Source organism: Mauremys mutica, chromosome 11, assembly GCF_020497125.1.
Source record: "Mauremys mutica isolate MM-2020 ecotype Southern chromosome 11, ASM2049712v1, whole genome shotgun sequence".
Taxonomy (NCBI): Eukaryota; Metazoa; Chordata; order Testudines; family Geoemydidae; genus Mauremys; species Mauremys mutica.
Genome location: NC_059082.1, coordinates 83,413,744 through 83,431,601, shown reverse-complemented (window position 1 = coordinate 83,431,601; position 17,858 = coordinate 83,413,744). Strand labels below are relative to the sequence as shown.

General features: G+C 42.4%; 1 protein-coding gene across 2 annotated transcripts; it reads right to left on the bottom strand.

Annotated features, from left to right (window-relative positions):
* Positions 1 to 2,200: 2,200 nt before the first annotated feature.
* E4F1 (E4F transcription factor 1) lies at positions 2,201 to 17,841 on the bottom strand. 2 transcript variants are annotated; one of them, XM_044981020.1, is made up of 14 exons: positions 17,643 to 17,841; positions 15,482 to 15,633; positions 15,287 to 15,386; positions 13,610 to 13,815; positions 12,848 to 12,968; positions 12,343 to 12,495; positions 11,648 to 11,811; positions 10,485 to 10,712; positions 10,024 to 10,126; positions 8,815 to 9,032; positions 7,801 to 7,999; positions 5,605 to 5,765; positions 5,146 to 5,208; positions 2,201 to 3,559 (listed from the first exon to the last, which is right to left on the bottom strand). In XM_044981020.1, the coding sequence occupies exons 1-14, from the start codon at positions 17,797 to 17,799 to the stop codon at positions 3,212 to 3,214; spliced, it is 2,373 nt and encodes a 790-aa protein (XP_044836955.1). In that variant the 5' UTR covers positions 17,800 to 17,841; the 3' UTR covers positions 2,201 to 3,211. The 2 variants fall into 2 exon arrangements, with proteins under 2 accessions (XP_044836955.1, XP_044836956.1); XM_044981021.1 differs by lacking the exons at positions 15,482 to 15,633; positions 17,643 to 17,841 and having other exon boundaries at positions 15,291 to 15,386.
* Between the last annotated feature and the right edge of the window lie 17 nt (positions 17,842 to 17,858).

The window sequence follows — 17,858 nt, the reverse complement described above, 5'->3', positions numbered from 1 at the left end:
CTTGTAGACCTCTTTAGAAAATAGCTCCTTTGGACGTCATTGTAGCTCAATATTTCTTAAAACGTTTTCTATCAGTACGTTCTTTGGGTAACAGTGTTAAAGCAAATATACTGAACTTGAATTGGCTAACCAACTTCCATGTGTGTTAAGGACTAAATATAGTAAACATATTTAGCAGGAACCTCCACATCTTATATCTAATGTTTTTGTAACTATGAAAATGAAGCCTTTGAAGAACTGCATAGGAGTGTTTTAGCAAATGAACGTACAAGTCCTTAAAAGAAGCCATTTCACGGTATCTTAAGGTGAACAGATTATGACTCTACTAATTAGTATGTCTTAAATCTTACTATTGTGTGGCTTCATCACACCTATGTGAATGTATCCAATATTATATTACACAATACAGCTCTTTTTGGATTTATACATTATCTAGGTCTTGCTTCCCTGGGAAGGCAGTGGCTCTCGTATGGCTGCATTATGTGATTGTTGAGAGAGCAGAAGTTCAGACTGGGATCACACTAATTCCGTTTCCACCTCATCTTTGAGGGGCTAAGAAAATATTGTATTCTGTATTTGCTATCCATGACAGTTGTTTAATTTCATTTGATTTTATGAACTTGAAGTTAATCCTCTTTACACATCACCAGTGGTTATGGGAGGGTTTTACAGGTAATAAGCTGTGAGAATGGTCTCCTTTGGCTTACTAAGCTGAATGTTTCCCTGGCTGTACTTGTGATGGATACCCATTATGAAGCAAATCTGTAATTTGTAGAAAGTAGAATGTGTCCCTGTAAAATTAGAATAAATTTTCCTAAGAGAGGTACTGGTTTATCATGGAAGTTCTTTAGAGCAGGGACAGTCTTTGTGTGTGTGTACAAGGTACCTACAACCATGAGGCCCTCACCCCTAACTAGGGCTCCTAGATGCTACAGTAAAAGAAATACTAAATGGGTGACAGAACCCTACCTCATGATGAAGAGTATTCCTGCTAAGACAGTCATGTGAAAACTATTAATCTCTTCTTGTCATGAAAAAGATACATTTGCATGAATGAAAAATAGAAATGCTGACTATATAATCTACCTGTAAACATAAGTAGTTTCACTGTGTTTTTTACATAAAGCAGTAACTTAAAAAATATATAAAGATGCATCATTTCATCCAGGAAAAACAGTGCTATTTTGGATCTTCCCTTCAATGCTCTTTGCAATGGAAGAGCCTATAGGAAATGCATGTGTACGCAGGAGGTGACACAGGCTGAGACTTGGTGTTTCAATGCCTCAATCTGACACTAGGCCCTGATTTTCAGAAACTGCTGAGTTTCCATCCTCTGCAAATCAAGCCCCATTATAGGTTTCCTAAGTTGCTCATTGAAAATTACTAGTCACTTTTGAAAACTGTGGTGATAGAATTTAGGTATAGTTGCTTTGCATATGTAAATGCAGGACTTTCCTATTAAAAAAAAAAGTATGCATGCTTTTTTTTAAACCTTCTCTAAGGCTTTGAAATTGTGGCTACTTAGCCACCATTACTAGTGCATAGTCCCAGAATGAGTATGGAATTCATCAGACTAATTCTGGCAGAGTTGATGCATGATATAAGCTGGGTAGATAGGCTCATATTTAATTGTCTTCATCCCAAGCTCACCCTGAGTGGCAGTGAGAGGATGACAGGTACAATTGGAAGAGCCTAAACCCCATTTTAAGTCCATTAACCCAGTTTTTGCCTTTTTAATCCCTGGAGCCATAATAGGTCAAATTACAGTTGGTTAAAATTGGTGCTCAGTGGTAGGGGGAAGATGCACTGCCCTTGGTTGTGCTAGGGTTATACAAAGGAACCCAGGCCCAGCTTATAAAGATATTTACCTCTATGGGTTTCAGTGGAAGTTAGGAGTCTAAATACCAATGTGGATCTGGATCACAGGGTCCAGAGTGTTAAGATAATTACCCTGGGGGAAGGAGTGAATAAAACAGGAGGTTGCCTTCTGAAGCCCTAGTTTTGTTTGAAACCTCATAGCTATGAGGGATTGTGCCACCCAGACTTCAGGCACTAAGTTGAAGACAAGTTCAAATCACCCTCAGTGAAGATTTTTTAAAGTTGTACATTTAGGGAGGTAAATGTCCCCTTCTCCTTTCAGAGATTCTTCATGGTGGTTCTGGTGATCAGTTCACTAGAGAAGAAATACTAGAACCATAAAGAACTTTAAATATTTTATTTTTTTTAAAAATGTATTCTATTTACAATCTGCAAGTAAAAATCTGTATATGGTTAAAAAAGAATCATGTACAATATGGCTTCACACATGAAAAGATTAGCTCTGAGTAGCAACCTATGGAGCATTGCAAGGATATGATGCATTCTGTCAGAGTTCTTTATATAAAAGGCTATTGTCTGTGATAGAGATAAACCTACATTACTATGCCTTATGAGGATTAAAGTAGTGTGGCTGGAAGGCATGAAACCATGGTCTTTCATCAGTGGTAAATTTCCCCAGAAACTCTTCAGTTATTTATGAATTTGGTTCTCTCGGAGCAAGACATATCTTCCATTTAAATTGACTTAAATACCAGAACACTACTGTCTCATGGTCTGAGGTAAATGCTTTGCAAAGGATATTCCTTTATTGGAGGCAGCTGTACAAAAAGTTAGATGGTGTGAATTAAGACTGTTAGTCACTTATTGCACCTTAAAGCTAGGCAGAGGTCTTTATAGTACTGGCATTTCCATTTTAAAACAAAAATGTATGTCCTAGTTTATACCACTTTGTTTATAAAGTGTTGCCTTATATATTTTTAACGAGTTTCTCTCCTGCTCCCCAAGCAACTGAAATAGCAAATGTTAGTGCTGATTGAGTCTGTTTCCTGCCCTGGTGAAAAACACTTGACTCTAAAGCAGTGGTGGGCAACCGGCGGCCTGTCAGGGTAATCTGCTGGTGGGCCACGAGACAGTTCATTTCCATTGACAGTCCATGGTTTGCTGTTCCCGGCCAATGGGAGCTGCGGGAAGCCACAGGGACATGCTGGCTGTCACTTCCTGCAGCTCCCATTGGCTGGGAACGGCGAACTACGGCCACTAGGAGCTGCAGGCAGCCGAACCTGCGGATGGTCAATGTAAACAAACTGTCTCATGGCCCATCAGTGGATTACCCCGATGGGCCGCTGGTTGCCTGCCACTGCTTTAAAGGTCTGCCATTCACTATGGGTTAGCCCTAGACAATCACTGTCTGAACTTCCACCTCCCCTTCCTGGGAGGCTATCACAAACTCTCCTACGTGCTCCATTATTTCAATATCCTCTGATGCAACCATTGTCACAGTTGCTTCTTCTGTCTCAATGCTACCCTCTGTTGTCAGCACAGCTCCTTCGCCAATAGCCGAAGCCAGTGTCATGGCAACCTGCTCTGTAAGACTTTCTGGTGTTGCTATGGTGATAGTGTCTGCAGTGTCAGTAGTTACTTCAGAGTTTTCTGCCACTGTAACGTTCTGCACGATGATCTGGTGGCCAGAGTTTGCTTGATTTACTATTTGCTGCACAACCTTCATAATGTGACTGTCAACCTAAGTTAAGAAAAAAGGTTATTTTTTAATCAATAATCCAGACAATTCCTCTTGTTCAATGTATTGTGCTTACTGCTGCCCAGCTACAACTGTAACTGCAGCCTGGTAGCTTTTTTTAGTGAGGTAATACAAACAAATAGGTTCAGATAAATTCAAATAGTTATTGAAGGTATGGCATCTTCGTGAGAGTGAGATAGCTGCAGTACTTCACATCTCATCTCACTAGAGTACTGGTATTTGAGAAGGAAGCAGTTTGTATAATGAAGTCAAGACAATTTTTTTAAAACTAGCATGAGGATGTCACAGATTCCAGGTTCTTAAATACCAGAGTGATGGCCTCAGTGTAAGAACTTAAGAAAGATGAACCACAATTTGTGTGTCCAGCAAGAGACTAGCCAGCCTCTCACTTTAAGTTTGCAGTTCCAACCAGGGAGTTGAACCAAACCTGAACACTGATTCAGAGGTTTTTTGAGTGAACTGGAACAGAACCCAAAAAACCCCTAAACTGGTAACTCATTCCAAACAAGTTCAGTAATCAAATGCTGAGGGACATCTCTGTAGTCTTTTGGGAGTGCTGAGGAAGGGGCTCTCTCTCTCTGCTCCAACCCTAGAGAGAGGGCGGGAGGCAGACACTACACTTCCCAGAAAGCCATTGGAAGAGAAGAATGGGAGAGAAGGGTTCTGGTATTGGTAATTCTCCTGGCTGTTATGCCTAGATAGAGGACTAGTTCTGGGAAAGAACTACAACTTCCAGAACACTTCAATCACCTACTGCTGAGTGCTTGTTCCTCCTATGCAAGTGAGTGTAGAAAGAAAGGATGTTTTCTGGCCTGAAATTCATTTTGTACATAAGAGCGGCCATACTGGGTCAGACCAAAGGTCCATCTAGCCCAGTATCCTGTCTTCCGACAGTGGCCAATGCCAGGTGCCCCAGAGGGAATGAACAGAACAGGTAATCATCAGGTGATCCATCCCCTGTTGCCCATTCCCAGCTTTTCACCTTAACAGTCAGATATGACTGACAGAGGTCTGGAGGATGTTGTACTAGTGAGTGCAAATAACTTGTTTAAAAAATTTTCTACAGTGAAAAATATTTCATTGTATTCTTTTGCTAGGAGTTACAGTGCAAGCATAAGTGTGAGACATTGAACCAGTTCAGATGTTTCCTGTAGGTTAAACAGGTTCAAAGTAGCTAAACTGGTTACTGAGCTAACATTTTAGGTTAGTTTGAGCTGGAACCAAACTGCAGAGTTAAATATTGATGATTCCAACCAGAATTGAATCAAATTTAGCCATTCGACTCCTTCATTCCAACTATGATTTTCTTCATTTTAGTACATTTACTGTTCTCTTAAGAATGTCACTAAGTTTCACAAAGATCTTACGGTGTTAATGTGAAGTCCCCACTTACCCAGTATGTACACTATTTTGTGCTGAGCCATAAAGCCCAGTCTGCAAAACTATATTTTAGGGGGAGTTTGCTGGGTTTTGGTATACTTAGTGTGGCTTTCAGGCACTGTATGTTCATCTTAACAGTGGGTAATGGACAGCACACTCCGAAAAGAGCATCAAAATTGGCAGCCTACCTCATGTCTTGTTCCCTCTATTATTTCAGTAGCTTCACTGGTCTCCATGTCTTCAGTAGCAGTCTGGAAAGAGAGAAAGCAAAAGAATGCTATAATGGATCCTGTTTGTGAGAAGCTTCGCAACAGGAGTGCGGGATCCCTCCCACAATATTCTTCCTGTTCTCCCTCTACTGCTATGACTTGTCTTTCTCAAGGAAGCAGCTGTATGTAGTTCCCTCCAGGCCCTATGAACACAGGTTACTCAGAAGTGATGCAGGGTGCGCCCCTCTTAGCAGAGACTCAGCATCCTTTCCCCATAGCACCCTGTGGACTGATGGACTCTTCTCCCCTATTTATTGCATTACAGGTGAGCAATGCACATTTAGTTACAGCACAGGTTTCAGTGGAACACAAGCCCTTCTTTTCGTTTCCCCTTCCTTATCCACTTGTTACTACCAGCCTGGTATAGTGGCTTATTACCTCAATGATGTATTCCTGAGTATCTGCTACCACTGAAGAAAATTCTACTAGAACAGTATGAGGATCTTCAGAAATAACTGTTGCCGCTAAGTTGTCAGCTGATTGACTTTCCTCGGAAACCATCACTTCTTCAACCTCTTTCAATGCAAGAAGGCAGCCACCTGAATATTTCAGGAACAGCAGGAGAAACAAGGATTTTCATACCCAGAATCAAATGCTAGGTCCCACCTAATATTGTGTCAACTTAATGAGACACTATTTATGGGATACTGCTGGGTGGAAGCTAGCAGCAGTTATGTAATCTTCCTCCCTACCCCCACCAAACATTTTGGCCCAAGTTTTAGGCTCCAAGACAACATGCTACAGTGGAGACTAGAATCCAGCCTCAACTTCAACAAATAATACAATGGAATTACTAGGAACGGAAGCGTTTGAGTGCTTAGATCAAATAGTGGGCAAGACTTTCAAAGTCCTCAGTGTATAAGAATAGACAGGGGTGAAAGGGGGCCAGTACGGCATACCAGTAAGAAGTGGCCGCCGGTACCAGCCTGCACATAGCCAACGTTAAAGTGCTACTGTGGCAGCACTTTAATATTGCTGCCCCTTTGCCCCACCCCATCAGCAGTCCTGCTGGTAGGGACCCTATGGGCAGGGCTGCCGGGGGGAGGAAGTGACATTTAAGGAGGGGCTTTTGCCAAGGCAGTGCTTTGTCGTTGGCACTTTTGCCCCCTCCCGCCACTAACGGGGGGAAAAGAGCAGCTGCCCCAGGCCCGGCGATTTAAAAGGGCCCAGGGCAGCACGGGCCAGACAGCGTGGCTGGGCTGGCTAGGGGAGACTGGCCCTGCCCCTTTCAGGGACCCAGAGCCAGGCCCCCATACCAGTAAGTGCTTAATGTTACTTTCACCCCTGAGAATAGACCCAGGATTCTCTGACATCCCTCAAGCAGCCAGGCCATTGTACCAGCATACTATTCAGCATATTTATGTTCCAGGAAAGCTGTAACTATTCTCTAGAAACATTACGTGCCAACATGATTTTAGAACATATTTAGTACATACACCTCTACCCCGATATAACACAACCCAATATAACATAAAAACGAATATAACGCGGTAAAGCAGCGCTCCGGGGGCAGGACTGCGCACTCTAGCAGATCAAAGCAAGTTCAATATAACGCGGCTTCACCTCTAACGCGGTAAGATTTTTTGGCTCCTGAGGACAGCGTCATATCGGGGTAGAGGTGTGTAAGAACAACAAGTAGTGTGACTCGAGGGGTGCTGATCCCGTCAACTACGTAAATATTTATTTGCAAGTGTCTGAATATTAGTATTTGCCTAGCAGCTTCAACTAGACACAGCACACCCCACTGTGGCATTTCACAGAAAAAGGTAGTAAGATAATGGACAATTTCACTTGTCAAGAAACCAACAACAAATGTAGAATAGTTACCTGCCACATTTAACTTTACAGAACACAAAATGCGAGCAGCTGTTGGCACCTGGCCCTTCTATTGTGTTTTAATCCTTTTGCTATTGGGAGGCAGGTGAACTTGCATTAGTTTATGAAGACATCTGTTTTTTCTGGCCTCACCTAAAGCCTTGGAGAATGTAACAATTACGGGACAAAATAGCCAAACCCATATTGTGAGATTCAGGGTGGAAGCTGCATGGGAGAGAGGCTCTCTCCCCTTCCAAATGCCGCATTTTACAGATCATGGAAGCTAGCGTTTGAAACGCAGCTATCTCAATGTATTTGCCTCTGTCAGACTTAACATATCAATGAATTTGATTTCCACTTTTCGTTATCCTTCTACTAGATGAATGGACCAGCTCTTGTTATCCATAAACCAGTTCTCTTACTGATCAGCATTGCTTTTGGTTGGAAGGGTGAATGTAGAAGGGATTCGTTTAGCAGTTTAAAGAATAAATGTTGCACCTTTTAATGCCACTCAACTGCAGGGAAACAATCAACAGCTTACGGGAAAGGCAGCTAGAGCCCATTCAAACAAGACTGGTCTATCAGCCACTGAATTTGCTTAGTGTGACTTGAGCAGACCTTGATGTCACACAGATCCAAGAAGTTTACTGTTACACAGATTCATACAAAATGATCACTAAGATTCAGCCATAGCAGGGCAGATGGCCCAAATTAAACCACAGGAGAATCCCACCATAGACAGATGCCTCCCTATCTCACCTTTGGTTTTTAAGTGCCTGTTAAGAGTGCCATGCTCTGCAAACCCACGTCCACACTTGTAACATTTGTATGGCTTTTCGCCTGTGTGGTGACGGATGTGACGAACCAATGAGCCCTTCTCCCGAAAGCCCCGGTTGCAGAACTGGCAGATGTAGGGCTTCTCTTCCAAGTGAGTACGGAAATGAACCTGCTGGGCATTCTGCAGCAGAAAGTGGATATGATGGAAGAGTGAGTGATAGGAACAAACCACTTAAACAGCCTCTCCCAGGGAGTATTACAGCTCTGACTTCAGAGCAGATACCCCTTTGAGGTTTTCCTCTTCGCCAAGCAGGAATATTCCTCTGCCACAGGTACTACAGATTATTCCTGAACAAGGAAACAGCTCCCACTATTTCCCTACTTAGAGATGAACTGCAAGGTCATTGTATCTAATGGTAGAGTCCAGGATCCTTTAGTTCTCCTGGAACAGCTGAAGATGGATAACTAAAATAAAACAGACCAAAACTGCATTCCCTACAGTGAATTAGGAATCCGTTACAGAATGTCTATGAGGCTGACATTGGTTCAGTGTGCTAACTGCAGCCTATACCTGGTACTTCAGAGGTAACTGCATCGTACCTTTTCTGAAGGCAAACTTCATTCCCCAGAGGTGATTAGCTCATGCTTGTACATAGCAACTGCTATCTTTTAACTGTCATGTTTGGCAAAGAAAAAGTCAGTTCACATAGTGACTAATTGCCCCCCCCCCCCCCCTGCTAACTATTTGCCTTACCAATCCCCTGCAGCACAGGATGTCCATCCAGAACAGGAGGGAATCGTCTCCAAAGTTTGTTTGATCCTTACCCCTCACTTTAAGCCCCTCATATTTGTATCACTGGATCTTAAAACAATTTTATATTTTTTTTAAAAGAGTTTGTCAGTTCCCTGTTAGACAAAGCCTGTTAACTTTCCACAGAGCATGACTTTGGGGAGGAAAGATCTGCAGGCAAGAGTGTTTTGGAAAGAGGCACCTACCTTTGTTTTGTATCTCTTGCCACACTTTGGACAGGAATATGGCCGCTCATCTGAGTGCACCCTCTTGTGTCCCTTCACATGCGCAATGGTCTTGTAGAGTTTGCCACACTCACCACAACGGAAGCGCCTCTCATTGACATGCACTTCCTGGTGCTTTTTCAACAGGTAGCCTTTCATGAACTCTTTACCACACTCCTCACATTTAAACACTTTGTAACCTAGAGGGAGACATCTTTTAGCCCATAGGAAACAACAGCACAAAGGAATTCTGAAATAGTTATTGCACCAAAGTAATAACATTATAGCATGTCTGACCAGAGGGACGAGATGGCACAGGGGAGTTAATGTAAGATGATGTGGTGCTTCTCCCCTTCAGAGCCCTGGTTCAAATCAAGACCAGGTTGAGAATGGCTCTGTTGGTACTATCTAATGGCTATTTTGTGTCTTACATGAAACAGGTCTTGTCTCAGACCAGTTCCCAGTATTTCTGCCCACATCAGAGATCATCAGAATTTGCATTTGTCAGCAGCATCAGAGCTAAAAAGATTGAAGTCCATCTGTCCCCCCATCTTTAGTAGCACTCCCTCCACAGCAAGGCAACGTGTAGCGGGAACATTTGTCCTGCTAACTGTGCTGTATCTTTTATGTGGCTAAAATGAAAGACTTTCTGCAGAAGACCATTCTTGTATCCTCCTTGGAGTCTAGTGGGGAAGAGGAGGAATGATTTTTCCAATATAAGCATTAACAATGGATAATAAATATGGGGTCTTCTCCGTTCTCTCATAAATTCTATTAGCTGCCTATTCATTACAGGATCCAGCTCAAAATTGTACTTGTTTTCTTTTAAAGCATGTCAAGGAGCTGTTCCAGCCACTCACAGATCTGGTCTCTCTTCAATCTTTTCCCTGCTCATCTAGAATCCAGCTCTCATGTTCCTTCCACACAAACTTCCCCCCACTAGTGCAAGAGCCTTCACCTCTGCACCTCCTGAAATATGGAGCTGCTTTTGCATTTTTTAACCTAGACTTTACATCACTTTCAGATCTATGGGGAAGTCTCTTCTCAGTTGTTCTGAGCTTCATTTCTCCATTAGTGTTTTAAATGCTAATTGAATCTGCATGCAGTTGCAGGATAAAGTTTGCACAACAAATGCTACACAAACAGTTCAGATATGTACATTTTAGAGAACAGCATGTGCAGTAGGCTTACCTAAATGTCCTTTGATGTGTATTTCAAGGGAAACAGACCCACTGAAGACTTCACTACAGTGAGGGCAAACATAACTTTTGTATCCGTTTGTTTCTGTATCTGTCTATTGAAATTAAATATCATAATATAAGTGCCTTTTCCATATAGTATGTGGAATCAATATTCCTAATCAAAATTCTAAGCTAAATGTGCTTTGATTTAAAGACAAGAAAAATCAAGTTATCAAAGAAGCAGATAGTGCGGACACCAAGTTTTAACGCACAAAAAATATTACACTCTCTGCTGGTCACTATGTGGCTATGTAGTGCACAAATATTAGAAGTGTAGATACACTTGTAGATACACTTGTAGATACACATTGAAGCCAATGCCTAAGGTGATCACATGTGATCAAAGCCCACGTATTTCCTATGGAAAAGAAAAAATAAGCTAATTGATAAAAGTGCATGATGCAAACATACAGTCTCTACTTGCTCTACTTCAACACACTGTTCCCCACACTGCTCTTCTTCCGCTTCCATCTCTTCATTTTCTAGTTCTTCTGTAGCAGCCACACCAGGTTCATCTGATTTTTGCATCTCCTCCACAGTGACTTTTTCTATCACAATCCCAGAATTCCTCATGGCCTGCCTCAGCAAGTTCTCACTGTTCACTTCCCATTCACACGGTAGTTCCTTGGGATTTGATGGCTAAAGAAAATCAAAGTCAGATGATAAGAACAGCAGATGTGAAGTCAACCTTTTAGACAACAGAACTCTGTATTCCAGTGCTTGTCACCAGCGTGACTGGTTCTGTGATCTTAGATACCAGAAAGCAAAAGAGATGCTTCTGCTTTGGAGAAGTCCTAGAGCTTGAGAAACTGGACTTGAAGGGATACTTTCCAGCCTCTCTCTTGGTGTCTAACCTCGGGGAGTGGCCATAAAATATGGCCATTTTAGGTCACTCCAGAAGTATACCAAACATCACTGATCCCATACAGATACATGACAGATCACTTCGATTTTACAACGGAGACTGTAAACTCCATTGCCAGATGCTCTAGTGTGGCCTTTTCAGATAGCCTACACAGCCATTTATTTTCTCTGAACATGCAGGCTATTTTCCTATGTGCTTTTGAGATCAGTTTCACAGCCTGGACAGGAAAAGCATCCTCACCCTTATTTACACCTGGCTTATTAGCTTCTTTTAAATTTCATATTCACATCAAAGTTAAGATGTTAGTAAATAAGACATTAGTAGCACCACAGACTTTTGTTTCTCCCCAGGCAAGAGGATATATTGACAACCAGATGCCCTACCATTCTCAGTCCTGTAAAGAACCAGTCAGCAGCATGAGCTATGTGTTATTTTCAAATGAGATTAGAATGTTTGCCATCTAGTGTTGGAACTGAAGTTCTACAGGAAAGGTAGCAACTGAACATAACAGAATTAAAATTGGTCTATACAAGCTCTGTGCAGACCTTCCTGAGTGAGACCTCTCCTTTTGAGCATGTCCTTGAAACTGATGGTAAAGGGCATTTAAGTGAGCAATGCTGCCTTCCAACTCAAGAGCCCTGACCAAGGAATAGCAATTCTGCTTCTTTGCATAAAATATGTGAAGGGTATCCAACAGAAACAAACACACCTCTTGATCCAAGGATTTTGTATCAACAACAGGAAGCTCCTGCATTTGGACATGGACTTCATGAAGGACATTGCCTTTTGCATCTGTTAATAGGTGAATCACAGGAGTCTCAATGGATTCACTTGCTATAGGTGAAACAGCCTCTGTGTTTGAACTACAGGATTCTTAAGGAAAAGAAGCACAGGATTAAACAACCAGTCTAGTTCTGAGTTTGAAGCTAAACCCTATTTACAGCCACTTGACTTAATTCTACTTCAGTATATCTTACTCAGTGTATCTAGAAATATTAACCTCTGGCTGAAGGACTGCTTTTTTGCATTTACCATGTGTAATCCTTTTCTAGCATTGTTCCATAGAATGACATCCAGCATTTTGCAGATAGATAAATTTCAACACTGATTTCCATGTCAATTTTGTGATTATAATGGTCTTGGTGCCCGATTCTCAAATAAATCTTTCAATCTATAATCCGTATTTACTCATCCATGGCATGCCTCTGTCCATATTCACCCTGGATTGATAGGTTGGCTACCTGTCCAGAGGTAGTTTCTTTCTAAAGAATGGGAGTCAGGTTTCTCTCTCTCTCTCTCTCTCTCTCACACAGACACACACACACACACCCCTTTTGAATGCCAGGAATGTCACATGACCTACACTTTGTTTGATGCATGACATGTATTTGCTATTTCACTGACCTGTTGGCAATTCATCTTTGCTAACAACTATTTCTTTGCTCATGTTGAAACGGATTTTTTCAGTGCACGGTGTCAAAGATTTCAGATGCCGTGTCAAAGCTCCTGATTCCCTGAAGCTTTTCCCACACTTCTTGCATTTGTAAGGTCGTTCATCTTGACAAAGTAAGAGAAAGCATGAATCATTACATCAAACAAATTCTATTAACTCCATCAAAGAATTTTCATTTGATCAAACATGCTCCAAAAGGTTGGGAAGTGCTGTATTAGGAGTTTAATTGCCTGTGCCCACTACCTTCCATCCAATTACATGCACTATCTGCAATGGCAAGAGTTTTTGAAACTGAGATTCTGAGCAGCCCCAACACCAGGGGATTTAGACTGCACTCAGCTCAGTGCAAGGTGGAAAACAGTGGAGCATTTCAGCTCATCATTTAAGACAAGATGGAGGAGCCAAGTACAGCCCAGTCCAGCAATTTGGAACCACTATACTAAGACAGCATCTTACCTGTGTGACGCCGGTGGTGTCGAATGAGAGACCCCTTTGTCCTAAATGATGTTCCACATAATTTACATTCATAGTCCTTCCTGCTACTATGAGTGATCATGTGAGCTTTAAGGATACTGGCCTAGAAAATGAGTTGATTTTAAAAAATTGGTAGAAATGCTCCTTTATTGTTTTACATTTCAACAAATCAAAGACATTCAAGAACACTCACACTATTAATCAAAACTGTAACTGTAGAACTGCTAGAATGTTGACAAAAAACACAAAGTTCCAGCCATTACCAGGATTAAAGAAGTGCTTGTATTATTAAATTTACAAGTGAAGATAATGGACATGTTGGAATGCAGCCTAATGCACAACTACATACGTTATATAAGCCTTCCTGCTTCAGGGCTTAAGCCAATTACTACGGTTAAGAAGCAGCTTCACCTGCAGATTATTCCATGATTGTCCATTATAGAGGTTTCATTCTTTCCTCACTGGCCACTATCAGAGACAGGGTACCAGATAAAGATAATAGTCCACTGGTGTGATCGAGTATGGCAATTCCTTTGTAGACAGCCATTAAATTTTTATCACGAATCTCCAATTTGACTGACTGGTGCTAATTTTGAAATGAGGTCACTCTCCAAATAAGATTATGTATTAGAAAATGAGTTTTCTATCCAGTCTGAAGAGATCATGATGCACAGCTGTCCTAAAAGATTTGATAATATGGACATTACCAAAGTAGACTGTAAAGCTACCAGCTCCATAACTTACTGTTTTAAACGTCTTGTGGCATAACTCACACACATATCGACCTTCTTTATTAACCAGCAGCTTAACCCTGATCAGCTCTGTGGAGCCATCTTGTTCCATGTCATCGGGGCTGCCCTGCCCTTCAGTGATCTCACCATCAATCTGGCCATTTGGGTTTTCAAAAACTTGTTCTCCTGTGACAATGACTTCTTTCATGTGCCCACTACCTAGGAAAATTATATGAAGACAGCTACGTTCTTTACATAACACAGGTTCACGTGACTCAATGGATTCAATCTTTTAGGATATCAAGTAGTGGAAAGAAAAGGGAAGCAGGTGACTAAACATAAATGGTATATGCCAAAGTCAATATTGACTGATTATGGAACTCTTTATTGCATTTTCAAAGTCATGCTAAAGGTGTTAGAGCTCAGGATGGATGTTCTTTGAAGTGGAGTTTTAAATCTAAATAAAATACATAATAAATATACTCTAGTTAGAGTTGGAAAGGTGCCTTGCAGGATTTCCACTCATCATGATAGTTGTGGAGATTTAGCATGCTCCCTCCTTAGTTCAACCAATCCCAGAGCTCAGGAGCCATACACAGATCCCTATGTGAGACAATGTGTTAGACTGTCAACCACCAGACTAGTCAACAAGGCCTTTCATCTGCAACTATGACAGGGATGTCATCTCACATAACCTTTGAAAGTAAATGCCACAAACATTTGAGTTGGAAGGGACCTGTAACTAGGTGGTCTGGTCAATTCCCCTGCAGCATGGATTTATTTTGTACAGAAAATAAGCAATACAGTGCAAGCCAAAATCAGTTACACTGCGGAGACACTAAAACAAAAAGTTGTAGTTCTGCCAAAACACATTAGACAGGGATGCAGTGATTATGGACTAAATGGAAAACTGACAGGGAAAGAGTTCATTTAAAACTTTCTAACTGGGTACAGCTTCAATAGAAAGAAGTATTTTGTAATTTATATTTTTTCTAGAGGACCTATCGATTTACTAAAATGAATACATGCAGAAATGAATAATGGAAGTAAAGTTTCAGAAACATTAAAGTCTTTATTTTAAGAAGAAAAAATATTTCCATTACTAATTATTATGGACATTGATTAGTAATTTAATGTGACTTCATTTGAACTAAAATCTAAAGTTCTATTGAGAAACCATCTTCAGTTGCAGAGTTAACATCGCCACACAAGGACCTACATATACAAGTTTATTCAATTATAATTTTTGCCTCCATTTTAGAATTCACTTCAGAAGATCCAAGAGTCAAGGTCATTTTTGTGATGTACTAGAGAACTTCTATCCACAAAGCTTTCTTAGGAAGTGTACACATAGCAATTTTCAGACCAGAAGGTGTATTAAAGTTATAATTCCCTAAAAACTGAAATTTGCAAAATTTGCAAATGAAGCCATTAACTGAAAACTAGTATACATTTTCATTGCTTAAAAAAGCACCTAAAATCGGTTTCTCCCCATATACACAATAGAGTGAAGCTAAACCAACTCTAACAGCATACAGTATTGACTATGAAATCAAATTCTTACAGAGCTAGTGAGGGCACAACTCAAATTTACAATGCAACTCCATCTGACTAACCTTTACAGTAAGGCAATAGACTAAATAATAGATTACTAAAGTAACATCAGTTACATAAAGACCTTGCAACTTACCTACTATAGAAGATGCATTAGTGATTTCTTCTGCTATTGAAGATGCTTCAACAACTATATGAGCAACAGTTATGGACTCCTCAACAGAAGGAACGACCTCCTGTAATAGATGTTTTAGTAGGAAAAGTTAAAATCATATCTGATGTTTGCTTATGTTAGATTATTGTTCTAATTATTTTGAGACATGGCTGTCACCTTTTGTACTTCTTGGCTGGGAAGACTTGTTGATGTGGCAGTAATGGCTTCTTGAGTTCGTTGACAGATCTTTTGTAATTTGTGTTGTACAAATTCTTCCAAAGAGGTGAACTCAGAATGACAACGACCACACTTGTGAACATCATCTTCATCTGCAATTTCAAATGTAAGAAATTATTAGATTTGGAAGTTAACATACACGGTGTTTAAGACTGTATGACAACAGCTCTTTGCCACCCAGTCTACTAAATCTCCTACAACATGAAGAAAGGAAGTTGAAATCGGAGCATGTAAGAATTGGGACCGTTTCCCCATTAGATACATTTTTGCTCATACAGCAGTATTTTCTTTTGGGATCTGTAGAGGGCTGTGATGTTAATTTGCTTGAGGGGCAACACTGTGGCATTCATGCATCACAGGGACACGGGTTGGACAGGTCACAGCCAGGAGCAACAAGATAAGGGGCTCCAAGTTTTTTGAAGACAAGTTACATAAACACTTTGTGCAGTCTTGCAAAAGGATCATGAACATTTACCAACCCAGACAACACAGCAGAGGATATTAAAAAAGAAATCTAGTGACACGTTCTTTGCCCCCCCAAAAGTGGGGTTACTCATCCCAAGAGAGTGAAAATTTACAAAGCTGCCTTACTACATAGCCCATTACAGCATCTCCCTCAATCAGCACTAACCCTCACTATCTGCCTAAGAAACCTGGAAAAGGATAGGAAGCCTTAATCAGGAAATAAAACCAAAGAGACAGCCTTTGGAAGAGGACTTTAAGAGTATGTCTTCAGGCCGGATCAGCGGGCAGCGATCGATCCAGCGGGGATCAATTTATTGCGTCTAGTCTAGACGCAATAAATCGACCCCCGAGCGCTCTCCCGTTGATTCCTGTACTCCAGCTCAGGGAGAGGCGCAGGCAGAGTCGACAGGGGAGCGGCAGCAGTCGACTCACCACGGTGAAAACACCGCAGTAAGTCGACTTCAGCTCCGTTATTCACATAGCTGAAGTTGCGTAACTTAGATCGATTCCTCTCCTCCCCCTTGTAGACCAGGCCCTAGAGCAGGGGTTCTCAAACTGGGGGTTGGGACCCCTCAGGGAGTTGTGAGGTTATTACATGGGAGATCGTGAGCTGTCAGCTTCCACCCCAAACCCCGCTTTGGCTCCAGCATTTATAATAGTGTTAAATATATTTTTAAAGTGTTTTTAATGTATAAGGGGGGGGGTCGCACTCAAAGGCCTGCTATGTGAAAGTGGTCACCAGTACAAAAGTCTGAGAACCCCTGCCCTAGAGTCTAGAGAGATGCTTTCTCGGAATATAGCAATGGCCATACTGGATCAGACCTGAGATCCAGCTACTTCAGTATCCCATCCCCAAGTGTGGTCAGCATCAGATCCTTCAGAGGAAGGTGTAAAAACACCTCAGCAGGCAGAGGTGGGATAATCCCCCCTACACACACATTAGGTCTCAACCGGATTTCTACTAGTTAGAGATTAGTTTACACCATGGAGCATGAGGTTTAATATCCCTTCCAAATGTGTTGTTAGCATTAACTCACAAAACTCTGGATACTGTCATTCATACAAATGTCCAGTCCTTTTTTTTGGCTCTTGCTAAATTCTTGGCCGCAACAACTTCCTGTTGCGATGAATGTGCATTTCCTGAAAAATACTTCCTTTTTCCGTTCTGAATTAGCCACCTATAAATGCTGACTAGTCTCTCGTTGGGTTGTATGACAGGGAGAAGGGAAGTTCCCTACCTGCCCCTACTAGAACGTTTCTCATTTCATCGTGTCCCCGCTTACCTCCTTCCTAAGGGAAATTACCCCCATTTTTTTCACTCTCTTTCGATGAGAGTTTTTCCAGGCCCCTCGTCATTTCCACCCCCCCGTCTCTGCACCCCGCCTAGCGCTGCAGCATCCCCTTGGCGGTGGGTGACCAGCGCTGCAGGCAGCGCCCTCCCCGACCACCAGCGGCTGACCCGGCGGGCGGGAGCTCGGTGCAAGCGGGGCCCGCGGGGACGCCGAGAGGCCGGTGCGGGCCAGGGGCGCTCTGGGGGCCCAGCGCTGACCGTGCCCCCGCCCCAGGAGGGGCCCGGAGCGCGCCACCCCCTCAGCAGGCCCCGACGGGGGGCGCGGGCCCGCCCCAGGCCCGTTACCTTCCTCGCTGAAGGGCGCCGGCAGGCTGAGAAAGGCGGTGGGGCCGGCGGGCGCCTGGGCCGGGCTGGAGGCGGCAGCCGCCGCCCCCTCCTGCTCCCCGGCCGCGGCTGCCGTAAGCCCCGCCGGCCCTGCGCTCGTTGCCATCACGGCCTCCATGTCGCAACGCGCCGCACCACCAAGATGGCGGCTTTACGGCCGTGTCGTCATAACAACGG

Coding starts and splice junctions, on each gene's coding strand:
- E4F1 (XM_044981020.1), bottom strand. CDS start 17,799: ATGGAGGCCGTGATGGCAACGAGCGCAGGGCCGGCGGGGCTTACGGCA. Junction 11,812..12,342: donor CAAAGATGAATTGCCAACAG/GTCAGTGAAATA, acceptor CTTTTCCTTAAG/AATCCTGTAGTTCAAACACA. Junction 5,209..5,604: donor CTCAGGAATACATCATTGAG/GTAATAAGCCAC, acceptor CTCTCTTTCCAG/ACTGCTACTGAAGACATGGA.